The sequence below is a fragment of the Trichomycterus rosablanca genome, chromosome 2 (assembly GCF_030014385.1).
Source record: "Trichomycterus rosablanca isolate fTriRos1 chromosome 2, fTriRos1.hap1, whole genome shotgun sequence".
Lineage (NCBI taxonomy): Eukaryota > Metazoa > Chordata > Actinopteri > Siluriformes > Trichomycteridae > Trichomycterus > Trichomycterus rosablanca.
This window is the reverse complement of record NC_085989.1, coordinates 48,819,215-48,833,871: the sequence shown is the minus strand read 5'-3', so window position 1 is coordinate 48,833,871 and position 14,657 is coordinate 48,819,215. Positions and strand designations below refer to the sequence as shown.

The following is a 14,657-nucleotide window of genomic DNA, read 5'->3' as shown; positions in this document are numbered from 1 at the left end:
TTAATGTTTTATATAAAATAACATATACGCTTAATAGATTAATTTATAAAAATAAATCCTTATATTCCTCAAAACAGGTCCACTGAAATTTTTTGTTGTAAGTGGAACGAAGACTTTTACACATTTGTTTTTCTTATTACTATTAACATATTTTTCTTTTTTAATGATCATTTATTGTTACATTTTATTTTTTATTATTTATGTCATTGTTTTTACATGATCAATATTGTTTATTAGTATTGTTTATTATATTTTTTTATATTATTTATTATTTATTTAGTATTTATTAGTATAGTATTTATTTTTTATATTTTTTTATTATTCATTGTATTTTCATTATACGTTATTATTGCTTTTGTTATTTATGTTATTATTTTCACATTATCAATATTTTTCATTAATATTATTACTATTAGTGGTAGTAGTAGTGTTATTATTATTATTACTTATATTATTGTTACTATTATTACTATTATTATTATTGTTATTATTATTACTAGTATTATTATTATTACTATTATTAGTAGTATTAATTTTATCATTGTTATTATTATTATTATTATTATTATTATATTACGATTATGGTTATTATTATTACTATTATTATTACTATTACTATGATCATTATTATTATTATTATTACTTTATTATTATTATTATTATTATTACTTTTTTATTATTATTACTATTATTATTATTATTATTATTACTATTATCATTAATATTATTTACTATTATTATTATTATTGATATTATTATTATTATTATTATTAATACTATTATTATTATTATTATTATTACTATTATTACTATAATTAGTATTTTTATTACTATTACTATTATCGTTATTATTTTATACTATTATTACTATTATTAATTATTATTATTATTATTACTATTATTACTATAATTATCATTACTGTTATTATCATAATTGTTATTACTTTTATTACTATAATTATTATTACTATTATTATTATTATTACTATTATTATAATCATTATTGTTTTATACTATTATTGTTATAATTATTATTACTATTATTATTATCATTATTATTATTATTACTATTATTATTATTATTATTATTATTATTAAGTTTATTTTGAACGTTTTGCTTATATCCGGTTGCGATTTTGAGGGGGGGGGGGGGGGGGGGGGGGGTGCGGATCTGACCTTGTTGACGCATGCGCACTCCTCACTGAGCGCTCACATGGTCCGTGTCCTCAGGGTTGGATGTTATGTAGTGACTCCGCTCTCTCTTTATGTTAATACATAATAATATGATGTTTGTTTCTGTTATAAAAGCTTGACAGTCGGATGATTAATCGTGTGTGTGATAGTGAGGAGAATGCTGCCGTGCTGCAGTGTGTTACTGAGATGTTCAGCTCGGTGTGTCTCTGATCTCAGATCAGGTAGGAGCTTTATTCACTTCATTCATTTAAAATAACAATAATAACATATCTCTGACACATCCTTCTTTACTCATTTAAATATTGCTAGCTTAACCGCACCATTTAAAAAGCACATGGATCAGTGGTCTCTTGCCAATGTCGCTTAGAAACTCCAAACTATCACTTTGTGCTGAGTGGAAATGTATCTGTGTGAAATGTAATCCTGGAATCACGAGAACAGCCCAGGCCTGCTATGAGTTACACACAGCTGGAACACTTGTCACTGTCCACTGTCAAGTGAGCCTTACGTTAGGTTTACCTTGGCTAGGCTGAGATAGAAGCTCCTGTTTTTCTTTTTCCGTGTCCATATGATCAGCTACAAGTGGCAGTGATATACAGTGTATCACAAAAGTGAGTACACCCCTCACATTTCTGCAGATATTTAAGTATATCTTTTCATGGGACAACACTGACAAAATGACACTTTGACACAATGAAAAGTAGTCTGTGTGCAGCTTATATAACAGTGTAAATTTATTCTTCCCTCAAAATAACTCAATATACAGCCATTAATGTCTAAACCACCGGCAACAAAAGTGAGTACACCCCTTAGTGAAAGTTCCTGAAGTGTCAATATTTTGTGTGGCCACCATTATTTCCCAGAACTGCCTTAACTCTCCTGGGCATGGAGTTTACCAGAGCTTCACAGGTTGCCACTGGAATGCTTTTCCACTCCTCCATGACGACATCACGGAGCTGGCGGATATTCGAGACTTTGCGCTCCTCCACCTTCCGCTTGAGGATGCCCCAAAGATGTTCTATTGGGTTTAGGTCTGGAGACATGCTTGGCCAGTCCATCACCTTTACCCTCAGCCTCTTCAATAAAGCAGTGGTCGTCTTAGAGGTGTGTTTGGGGTCATTATCATGCTGGAACACTGCCCTGCGACCCAGTTTCCGGAGGGAGGGGATCATGCTCTGCTTCAGTATTTCACAGTACATATTGGAGTTCATGTGTCCCTCAATGAAATGTAACTCCCCAACACCTGCTGCACTCATGCAGCCCCAGACCATGGCATTCCCACCACCATGCTTGACTGTAGGCATGACACACTTATCTTTGTACTCCTCACCTGATTGCCGCCACACATGCTTGAGACCATCTGAACCAAATAAATGAATCTTGGTCTCATCAGACCATAGGACATGGTTCCAGTAATCCATGTCCTTTGTTGACATGTCTTCAGCAAACTGTTTGCGGGCTTTCTTGTGTAGAGACTTCAGAAGAGGCTTCCTTCTGGGGTGAAAGCCATGCAGACTAATTTGATGTAGTGTGCGGCGTATGGTCTGAGCACTGACAGGCTGACCCCCCACCTTTTCAATCTCTGCAGCAATGCTGACAGCACTCCTGCGCCTATCTTTCAAAGACAGCAGTTGGATGTGACGCTGAGCACGTGCACTCAGCTTCTTTGGACGACCAACGCGAGGTCTGTTCTGAGTGGACCCTGCTCTTTTAAAACGCTGGATGATCTTGGCCACTGTGCTGCAGCTCAGTTTCAGGGTGTTGGCAATCTTCTTGTAGCCTTGGCCATCTTCATGTAGCGCAACAATTCGTCTTTTAAGATCCTCAGAGAGTTCTTTGCCATGAGGTGCCATGTTGGAACTTTCAGTGACCAGTATGAGAGAGTGTGAGAGCTGTACTACTAAATTGAACACACCTGCTCCCTATGCACACCTGAGACCTAGTAACACTAACAAATCACATGACATTTTGGAGGGAAAATGACAAGCAGTGCTCAATTTGGACATTTAGGGGTGTAGTCTCTTAGGGGTGTACTCACTTTTGTTGCCGGTGGTTTAGACATTAATGGCTGTATATTGAGTTATTTTGAGGGAAGAATAAATTTACACTGTTATATAAGCTGCACACAGACTACTTTTCATTGTGTCAAAGTGTCATTTTGTCAGTGTTGTTCCATGAAAAGATATACTTAAATATCTGCAGAAATGTGAGGGGTGTACTCACTTTTGTGATACACTGTATATATATATATATATATATATATAGATATATATATAGATATATATATATATAGATATATAGATATATATATAGATAGATAGATAGATAGATAGACAGACAGACAGACAGACAGACAGACAGACAGACAGACAGACAGACAGACAGGTAGGTAGATAGACAGACAGACAGACAGAGAGGTAGGTAGGTAGATGATAGGTAGGTAGGTAGGTAGGTAGACAGACAGACAGACATACAGACAGACAGACAGAGATAGAGAGTGAGAGAGAGGTAGGTAGATAGAGAGGGACGGACGGACAGACAGATATATGATAGATAGATAGATAGATAGATAGATAGATAGATAGATAGATAGATAGATAGATAGAGAGGTAGGTAGGTAGGTAGGTAGGTAGATGATAGATAGATAGATAGACGGACGGATAGACAGACAGGTAGGTAGGGAGGGAGGAAGGTAGGTGATAGATAGATAAACAGACAGACAGACAGACAGACAGGTAGAGAGGTAGGTGATAGATAGATAGACAGACAGGTAGATAGATAGATAGATAGAGAGGTAGGTAGGTAGGTAGGTAGATGATAGATAGATAGATAGACGGACGGATAGACAGACAGGTAGGTAGGGAGGGAGGAAGGTAGGTGATAGATAGATAAACAGACAGACAGACAGACAGACAGGTAGAGAGGTAGGTGATAGATAGATAGATAGACAGACAGGTAGAGAGGTAGGTAGATAGATAGACAGACAGACAGACAGACAGAGAGGTAGGTAGGTAGGTAGAGAGGTAGGTAGGTAGATGATAGATAGATAGAGAGAGAGACAGATAGATATATGATAGATAGATAGAGACAGAATTGTACTGACTCTATATACCGACAATATTTATCAAATACACTGAAAGAAAGAGGACGTGGAGCAACAGATTTATGATCGTAGTTTTGTTTGTTATACGCCAATTGCGAACATAGTGAGTTTTTATAAGAAACTTGGATTAACGGATAAGTCAATGTAAGAAGAAAGTTAAAATAAATTCTGTTTGTGGAAAACTTAAGGAACTCGTGTTGCTGTCGTTGGAAATTGGATTTACAAACATTACCCAAGTCATAAATGTCTAGTCCTTCTCAATAGCGGTCTGGACGAGAAAAGGTCTTATTATATACATATATTATATACAGTATATATTAGAAACATACATTAAGATACAAATAAGACAAGATGTGCAGTACACTAGTGCACTTCAGGTAATCAGAATATCATGAAAAGTTCATGTCATTATTTCATTTCATGTCACCTCATCAAGAGGTAAGCGGTCATATTTTTAATTAATTACATGAAAACTGACATTTCTAACTCTTTGGTTTCACTTTTAATCAGTATAGCTTATAGCTTATATAGTAAAAATCCAGAATCTCACATTATCATATGAAATAAAAAAAAAAGCTTGAAACACATGTAATGAATATACAATGACAGTTTACCTTTTTACATTGAATTATGAACAAAAATATTACTTCATGATATCTAATCGCAAGGAAAGCGGTAAAAAGACAGTTGGGTAGGCAGGCAGGCAGAGAGATAGAGAGATAGAGAGATTTTGTGATTTTCTGCTGATTTTACAAAGACTTGAACAGTCTATAATTTTTATGGAAGGTTTATTTTAACAGAGAGAGACAGAATATCAACAAACAATCCAGAAAAAAAGTTATAAATTAATTTATATTTAATTAAGTGAAATAAGTATTTGATCCCCTACCAACCAGCAAGAATTCTGACCCCCACAGACCGGTTATGTGCCCATGAGGCACACAAATTAGTCCTGTCCCTGTATAAAAGACTCCTGTCACAGAATCAGTTTCTTCCGTTCAAATCTCTCGACCACCATGGGCAAGACCAAAGAGCTATCAAAGGACGTCAGGGACAAGATTGTAGACCTGCACAAGGCTGGAATGGGCTACAAGACCATCAGCAAGAAGCTTGGTGAGAAAGAGACCACTGTTGGTGCAATCATTCGAAAATGGAAGAAATACAAGATCACAGTCAATCACCCTCACTCTGGAGCTCCATGCAAGATCTCACCTGGTGGGGTAAGAATGATTCTGAGAAAGGTGAGGTCAGCCCAGAATTACACAGGAGGAGCTTGTCAATGATCTCAAGGGAGCTGGGAGCACAGTCACCAAGAAAACCATTAGTAACACACTTCGCCGTAATGGATTGAGATCCTGCAGTGCCCGCAAAGTCCCTCTGCTCAAGAAGGCTCATGTACAAACCCGTCTGAAGTTTGCCAATGAACACCTGAATGATTCAGAGAAAGCTTGGGAGAATGTGATATGGTCAGATGAGACCAAAATTGAGCTCTTTGGCATCAACTCCACTCGCCGTGTTTGGAGGCAGAGAAATGCCCAGTGGGGATGGTGTTCTTGGGGTCATATCCAGCATTTCTCTGCTCCCAGCTCCCTTGAGATCATTGACAAGCTCCTCCCGTGTAATTCTGGACTGACCTCACCTTTCTCAGAATCATTCTTACCCCACCAGGTGAGATCTTGCATGGAGCTCCAGAGTGAGGGCGATTGACTGTGATCTTGTATTTCTTCCATTTTCGAATGATCGCACCAACAGTGGTCTCTTTCTCACCAAGCTTCTTGCTGATGGTCTTGTAGCCCATTCCAGCCTTGTGCAGGTCTACAATCTTGTCCCTGACGTCCTTTGATAGCTCTTTGGTCTTGCCCATGGTGGTCGAGAGATTTGAACGGAAGAAACTGATTCTGTGACAGGAGTCTTTTATACAGGGACAGAACTAATTTGTGTGCCTCATGGGCACATAACCAGTCTGTGGGGGTCAGAATTGTTGCTGGTTGGTAGGGGATCAAATACTTATTTCCCTTAATTAAATACAAATTAATTTATAACTTTTATTTAATGTTTTTTTTCTGGATTTTTTGTTGATATTCTGTCTCTCTCTGTTAAAATAAACCTTCCATAAAAATTATAGACTGTTCAAGTCTTTGTAAGGGGGTAAACTTACAAAATCAGCAGGGGATCAAATACTTATTTCCCCCACTGTAGGTAGGTAGGTAGATAGAGAGGTAGGTAGATAGAGAAGTAGGTAGGTAGGTAGTTGGAGAGGTAGGAGTAGGTAGGTAGATAGAAAGGTAGGTAGTTGGAGAGGTAGGAGTAGGTAGGTAGGTAGATAGAGGGGTAGGTACAGTAGGTGGATGGAGAGGTAGGTAGGTGGATGGAGAGGTAGGTAGGTAGGTAGATGGAGAGGTAGGTAGGTAGATAGAGAGGTAGGTAGTTGGAGAGGTAGGAGTAGGTAGGTAGGTAGATAGAGAGGTAGGTGTTGGAGAAGTAGGAGTAGGTAGGTAGATAGAGGTAGGTAGATAGGTAGGAGTAGGTAGGTGGTATGTAGGTAGATAGAGAGGTAGGTAGGTGATTAGAGAGGTAAGTAAATACTTACTTACTTACATAGTTAATTAATCTCAAAGGAATTTATTACATGTAAATTTTCTCATGCACGGCAGCATTTAAAGCTTGCTTGACTGTGCACAGTATCACCCATGTTCCCACAGCTTCTAACTAATGACTGGAACAAATCGGCATCAACTGCCACTGACCCACCTCACTAAAGCTAGATGCATGGAAGTGAATCCCAATAGCATGTTCCAGAATCCAGGTTGGTTGTGACATCACTGGTGCATTTGGTGGAGTCGGTGCTGCGCAGCAACTTGACTCCAGGAGACCTGGGTTTGGCATTTTCTTGCAGTAGGTGGATTGGCTGCTCTAAACTGCCCTGAAAGTAATTAAATGTATAGATGAGTGTGTGATGTTCTGTAATTGGTTTGTACCAGACCCACTGCCACCCTGACCAGGATAAAGCATTTGGTGAAGATGAATGAGTGAATGAAGGCTCTGTTGTGTGTGCAGGTGTGTTTAAGTGTGTACGCAGGAGTGTGTGGGTCAAACCAGGAGGATGGAAGAGCGAGAAAATACCTCAGCGCTACCTGGGACAGCCGAGTCCCTACACACACCCACATCTGGTCAAAGCTGGTGAGAAACACACACACACACACACATCATTATTATTATTATTATATTATATTATTATTACATACATCTATTCACATATTCAGCCATTGATCTGTTGATTAATCTAATTAAAAGTCAGTCCATCCATCTATTCACCTGTCTGTCCTTCTCTCTGTTCATCCATTCATTCATCTATCAATTCATCTCTCTATCCATCCCTCCATCCAACGCTCTTTCCCTCCAATAGTTGATTGATCCATCCAACTATTTAATTCATTCAAAGTGTTCATTCATTCATCCATTTATTTACCCATCTATCCATTGATCTGTCATTTTATCCATCTACTGATTCATCAGTCAATCTATACATTCATCCATCGATCTGTAAATGTATTCATTTATTAATTCATCCAACCAAAACGTGAGTTTATTTATTCATTCATTTGTTTACCAATCAATTCATCTGTTTGTCCTTCTCTCTGTTCATTCATCCACCCTTTCATCAACGTCTATCAATTCATCTATTGATCCATCCCTCCATCCAATCGCTCCATCATTTATTTATCCATCTGCTGACTGATTCATCCAACTATTATTGTGTTCATTCATTTATCTATCAGTCCTTCTATTCACTCATCCATCCACTGATCTGTCAGTTTATTCATCTATTGATCCATCCATTCATCTTTTCACCCATCTGTCTTTTCTTCTCTCTGTTCATTTACCATCCATCCATTTGTCTATCAATTCATCTGCCTATCCATCTATCATTTATTCATACATCTAACTAGGGCTGGGCGATATATCGAAATTTTATAAAATATCGATATATTTTCATACACGATATAAGATAAGACAATATCGCGTATATCGATATACAGGGGTTGGACAAAATAACTGAAACACCTGTCATTTTAGTGTGGGAGGTTTCATGGCTAAATTGGACCAGTCTGGTGGCCAATCTTCATTAATTGCACATTGCACCAGTAAGAGCAGAGTGTGAAGGTTCAATTAGCAGGGTAAGAGCACAGTTTTGCTCAAAATATTGCAATGCACACAACATTATGGGTGACATACCAGAGTTCAAAAGAGGACAAATTGTTGGTGCACGTCTTGCTGGCGCATCTGTGACCAAGACAGCAAGTCTTTGTGATGTATCAAGAGCCACGGTATCCAGGGTAATGTCAGCATACCACCAAGAAGGACAAACCACATCCAACAGGATTAACTGTGGACGCAAGAGGAAGCTGTCTGAAAGGGATGTTCGGGTGCTAACCCGGATTGTATCCAAAAAACATAAAACCACGGCTGCCCAAATCACGGCAGAATTAAATGTGCACATCAACTCTCCTGTTTCCACCAGAACTGTCCGTCGGGAGCTCCACAGGGTCAATATACACGGCCGGGCTGCTATAGCCAAACCTTTGGTCACTCGTGCCAATGCCAAACGTCGGTTTCAATGGTGCAAGGAGCGCAAATCTTGGGCTGTGGACAATGTGAAACATGTATTGTTCTCTGATGAGTCCACCTTTACTGTTTTCCCCACATCCGGGAGAGTTACGGTGTGGAGAAGCCCCAAAGAAGCGTACCACCCAGACTGTTGCATGCCCAGAGTGAAGCATGGGGGTGGATCAGTGATGGTTTGGGCTGCCATATCATGGCATTCCCTTGGCCCAATACTTGTGCTAGATGGGCGCGTCACTGCCAAGGACTACCGAACCATTCTGGAGGACCATGTGCATCCAATGGCGGTGCCGTGTATCAGGATGACAATGCACCAATACACACAGCAAGACTGGTGAAAGATTGGTTTGATGAACATGAAAGTGAAGTTGAACATCTCCCATGGCCTGCACAGTCACCAGATCTAAATATTATTGAGCCACTTTGGGGTGTTTTGGAGAAGCGAGTCAGGAAACGTTTTCCTCCACCAGCATCACGTAGTGACCTGGCCACTATCCTGCAAGAAGAATGGCTTAAAATCCCTCTGACCACTGTGCAGGACTTGTATATGTCATTTCCAAGACGAATTGACGCTGTACTGGCCGCAAAAGGAGGCCCTACACCATACTAATAAATTATTGTGGTCTAAAACCAGGTGTTTCAGTTATTTTGTCCAACCTCTGTAGATGTTGCGTTCCAATTAGATCCGACAGTTTGTCTTTCTCTTCTCCCAGTTTTTTCTCTGCACATGTTCACCTGCCCCGCCTCTCTCCCTCACTGAACACAACTCTCTCCCTCACTGCCCCGCCCCTCTCCCTCACTGAACACAACTCGCCCCTCCCTCCCCACCGCCAATTCTTTCTGCCCTCAGAACACATTTCTGTAAGTAAAACTCAGGTGATAGCATGGAGACGGTGAAGGAGCCGGTTAGTAAAAAGAATAATAATGGCTCAGTTATTTGGAGATGGTTCGGATTCAAAGTGTCAGATGAGCAGCAGAATAATGTATTCTGTAGAGAATGCTGAAAACAAGTCCAGACAAAAGGTTCCAGCTCCGTGTACCTTCATTCGTTTTTCACTTCAAATCCCAAAGTTGATCAACAAGAAAACGAGTCGTTATTCATTTCAATAACCAATATTGGAAAACAGAAATACATACAAGCGCATGCAGGCGCTGACATGCACGTATTTACTTCATATATAAACGGTGTAAATCATGCACAAGTGTTATAAACAGTAATAATAACGTAACGGTGCGTCTCCTGTTGTTCTGACTCTTGTGTTTGTATATGTGATGTGCAGATATTTGCTCTATCTGTAAAAAACAAACATTAGGGGAGTGATTTCTGTACTGGATGTTGTACCTGGTCGTGTTAGTTTATACTGGATGATCACCCGACGTCCAACACGTCATTTATTTATTTATCTTGTATTATAGTATTTCTTGTTGTCGGCCAATAAACAACCAAACATAAATAAAATTGCATGAACGAAATCTACAGTAAACAAGGAGCAAACAGCAATTAAACAACAAATAAAGCTGTTAAATAATAATAAAGTGCATGAAGCAGAACGCTGATTAAAATGCATTATATATTGTAATAGTTACACAGTAACATGAACGATTAGTTCTGCCTGGATTAGAGAACTGAGTTCTATACGGTAAAAAAAAAAAAAATATTAATGTAAATGTTAATGTTGTAGCGACGGTGATGTAAAATAACAAACAAAAGTCCAAACATGTGAGGGGGGGGTTTAACGAAAATGCTACTTTTAATGTCATACAAGCTCAGTGCAAAACAACAGAAGAACATGAGCACAGCTGGAGACGATAAGTTCTGATATCTTCCCTACACACTCGCTCCCTGCGCCCTATAGTGCACTTAACATTCTTAATTCACATTACACAACAGGTGATACGTTATAAAACAACAAGAATAGCTCTTTTTTTTTTTTCTTTTTTTTTTTTTTTAAGGAAAAATTGTTCTTGTGTGAAGCTATTATAAAATTTGGAACATGTAGCTTTGTCTCAGAAGTGTCTTTTTGTTATTACCTTATGGGATGAAAAAATATCGAGATATATATCGTATATCGTGGTTCAGCTAAAAATATCGAGATATATCAAATCAAGGTTTATTTGTCACATACATGGTCATACACAGTACAACTGGCAGTGAAATGCTTTAGTGACTGCTCCGCCACAGTAATTACAAAAACTACAAAATAGTTACAAATATATATTATACAAAAAATATAGAATGTTTTTAAAAGTAAGAATCTAGAAACATTAGAACAATTAACAATATAATTAAAAAGAGCAATTTAAAGTAAAGTGAACATTAGAAGAATTAACAATATAATTACAAAGGGCAATTTAAAGTGAACAAGTGTGTAAAGTAAAGTGACAAGTAGTGCAGAACATAATGCTACATAATGCTATACAGATGTGATAAATAATAAATACACAAATACTAATCTATACATATACATACATATACATATAAAACAGTATACACGCATATACTTACAGTATATATACTTATATACACATACATACAGTATGTCCACATATATATCATATATCGCCATTCAGCTAAAAATATCGAGATATTACTTTTGATCCATATCGCCCAGCCCTACATCTAACTGTCATTGTGTACATTCACTCATCCATCCACTGATTTGTTAATTTAGTCACCAGTTGATTCATCCAACCAACAGTCAGTCTGTTCATTCATCCATACATTCACATGTAATTTAATCCATCTATTGATTCATCCAACATATTCACTCATCCATCCATTGACCTGTCAATTAATCCATCTATTGATTCATCCAACCAGCAGTTCATCTATTCACCCATCTGTCTTTCTCTCTGTTCATTTCCATCCAGTTGTCTTATCAACTCATCTACTGATTGATCCATCCATCCGTCATTGTGTTCATTCATCCATCCATCCAACTATTCACCCATTCATCCACTAATCTGTTAATTTATCTATTGATTCATCCAGCCATTAGTCAGTTAATTCATCCATTTACCCATCTGTCCATCTGTCTGTCCTCTCATCATCTATCATTATATCAAGTCTATGTGTCATTCCATTGTGTGTCCATGTGTTCCAATCATCCTATGTCGTATCTACATAACGTTTAATTATCAGTCTGGTCGTCCACTTGTCTGTCTGTCTGTCCTGTCTCACTAGATTGGTTAACTAGAACTAGCTAACTAAACCCGACTCTCTCTCTCTCAGGTGAAGTGACTCCCGGTCTGACTCAGACGGAGTACGAGCTGCGTCGGCAGCGTCTGGCGTCCGTGGTGGAGTCTCGCGTCCCCGACTCGTCCCACGTCCTCATCGTCCTGTCTCACCCGGTGCGCTACATGACCAATGACATCCCCTACCCCTTCCACCAGAACCAGGACTTCCTGTACCTGACCGGCGTGCTGGAGCCCGACTGCGCCCTGGTCATGTTCGGCTCGCCCAGACCCGACCGCGTCCTGCTGTTCGTCCCGCCCAGAGACCCCGCGCGGGAATTATGGGACGGTCCCAGGTCGGGACGAGACGGGGCGGCGGCTCTGACCGGCATCGAGAACGTCCACAGCATCGAGGAGCTCGGGACCGTTCTCAGTGGTGTCAAAGGTAAACAAACAGAGTAAAATACACAAACAGCATGGTAGCGTGGTCAAAAGTATGTGGACGACCATTATAGTAAGACGTACAGCCACGCACTAGCTATAGAATGAACTAAAAGTCATAATAGAGTCTAAGATCAACATGCACATAACAGAGCAGTGTAAAGCACACTTCTCTTGGACCCTGAAGCACTGAAACAAGTTCTCTGCCAGCCCGACTGACAAATCTGGTTGGAGAGCGCTACAGCACGCTACCATCGTACCACCTGTGAAGTTTGGTGGAGGGTGTATCATCATCATCAAGAGCTAGTTAAAAAAGGAAATGTCTCCCTCAGTATACACTGACATGCTGGGGAACCGTGTGCTTCCAGCTTTGTTCCAACAGTTTGGGGAATGCCCTTTTTTGTTTTATTAACTTGATAAATGGCTTGGTGAGATGGCATGAAAGCCTGCACACAGCCCGACTTCAACTTCCAACAGCTTTGAGATGAATCAGAATGCAGATTGTGAGCCAGGTCTTACTGCCAGTATCAGTGCCAAATTGCCAACATCAGTGCCAGCAGTCATGTTTTAAAATCCAATTGGAGCACTCGGGTGGCGCACCAGAGCTCTGACATCTCTGGTTCAGCTCTGCTACTGGCAGGTGGGGCGCCTACACGGACAGCGATAGGGATTTCTCATAACTGCTGCAGTTACACCCTTTGCTGGGGATAATGGAGATCAGCTCCGCTTACAATATAGAAGCACTTTGTAGTTCTACAATTACTGACTGTTTCTCTACATACCTTTTTAACCTACTTTCACTCTGTTCTTCAATGGTCAGGACCCCCACAGGACCCCCACAGAGCAGATATTATTTAAGTGATGGATAATTCTCAGCACAGCAGTGACACTGACATGGTGGTGGTGTGTTAGTGTGTGTTGTGCTGGTATGAGTGGATCAGACACAGCAGCGCTGCTGGAGTTTTTCAATACCGTGTCCACTCACTGTCCACTCTATTAGACACTCCTACCTAGCTGGTCCACCCTGTAGATGTAAAGCCAGAGACGATCGCTCATCTATTGCTGCTGTTTGAGTTGGTCATCTTCTAGTCCTTCATCAGTGGTCACAGGACGCTGCCCACGGGGCGCTGTTGGCTGGATATTTTTGGTTGGTGGACTATTCTCAGTCCAGCAGTGACAGTGAGGTGTTTAAAAACTCCAGCAGCGCTGCTGTGTCTGATCCACTCATACCAGCACAACACACACTAACACACCACCACCATGTCAGTGTCACTGCAGTACTGAGAATGATCCACCACCTAAATAATACCTGCTCTGTGGGGGTCCTGTGGGGGTCCTGACCATTTAAGAACAGGGTGAAAGCAGGCTAACAAAGCATGTAGAGAAACAGATGGACTACAGTCAGTAATTGTAGAACTACAAAGTGCTTCTATATGGTAAGTGGAGCTGATAAAATGGACAGTGAGTGTAGAAACAAGGAGGTGGTTTTAATGTTATGGCTGATCGGTGTATAATGAAAAGGTCGTTTTTTTATTTTGTCAGGATCGACGGTTTGGTACGACACCTCTCAGCCCTCCCACCCTCGGCTGCATCAGAACCACGTGCGCCCCCTGCTGGAGGGACAGGCCTCGGTGCGCCCTCTCCGGCCGCTCACACACTCGCTCCGGGCCATCAAGAGTCCCGCCGAGGTGGAGCTGATGAAGCAGGCGGGAAGCATCACCGCACACGTGAGTATTTTTACTTACTAAGCTAACACAGTTAGCCTCAGGACATTCAGACCGAACGGCTGTGGCGGCACAACCCGCTAGCACGCCAGCTAACGTCTCCCTCTGTGTACTGAAAACGGTTAAACTGTCCCTGACGAGCCTGAATTTACAAATAAATGACACTCGTCTAATTCTACCTTTATACACATTAAACATCAATTAGAATTCATTTACATTTGAAAAGAACTCTGTTGGTTGCTCCGAGTCCGTCCGCCATGTTTGTCATTGTGAGAAAAGTTGTGCCGCACTGAATGCTGGGATTGCCTTCAGCGCTGAGGAAGTGTCGGACGCTCCCTCGTTATTCAGTCAGATTATCACTCAGAATTAAGGCACCTCAGTAGGAGCATTTAAGGGAT

At 40.1% G+C, this 14,657-nt stretch overlaps 1 protein-coding gene across 3 annotated transcripts in view; it reads left to right on the top strand.

The window, feature by feature from the left end:
* The window catches only part of xpnpep3 (X-prolyl aminopeptidase 3, mitochondrial), a 35,638-nt gene that overhangs the window by 169 nt on the left and 20,812 nt on the right, over positions 1–14,657 (top strand). Inside the window, exons 2-5 of one of the 3 annotated variants that reach the window (XM_063016993.1) lie at positions 1,309–1,415; positions 7,355–7,477; positions 12,153–12,539; positions 14,078–14,262. In XM_063016993.1, coding sequence (XP_062873063.1) covers positions 1,352–1,415; positions 7,355–7,477; positions 12,153–12,539; positions 14,078–14,262 — 759 coding nt within the window. In that variant the 5' untranslated portion in view covers positions 1,309–1,351. Of the gene's footprint in view, positions 1–1,246; positions 1,416–7,354; positions 7,478–12,152; positions 12,540–14,077; positions 14,263–14,657 lie in introns of those variants that run through there. The other 2 variants (XM_063017002.1, XM_063017012.1) reach the window with 2 other exon arrangements.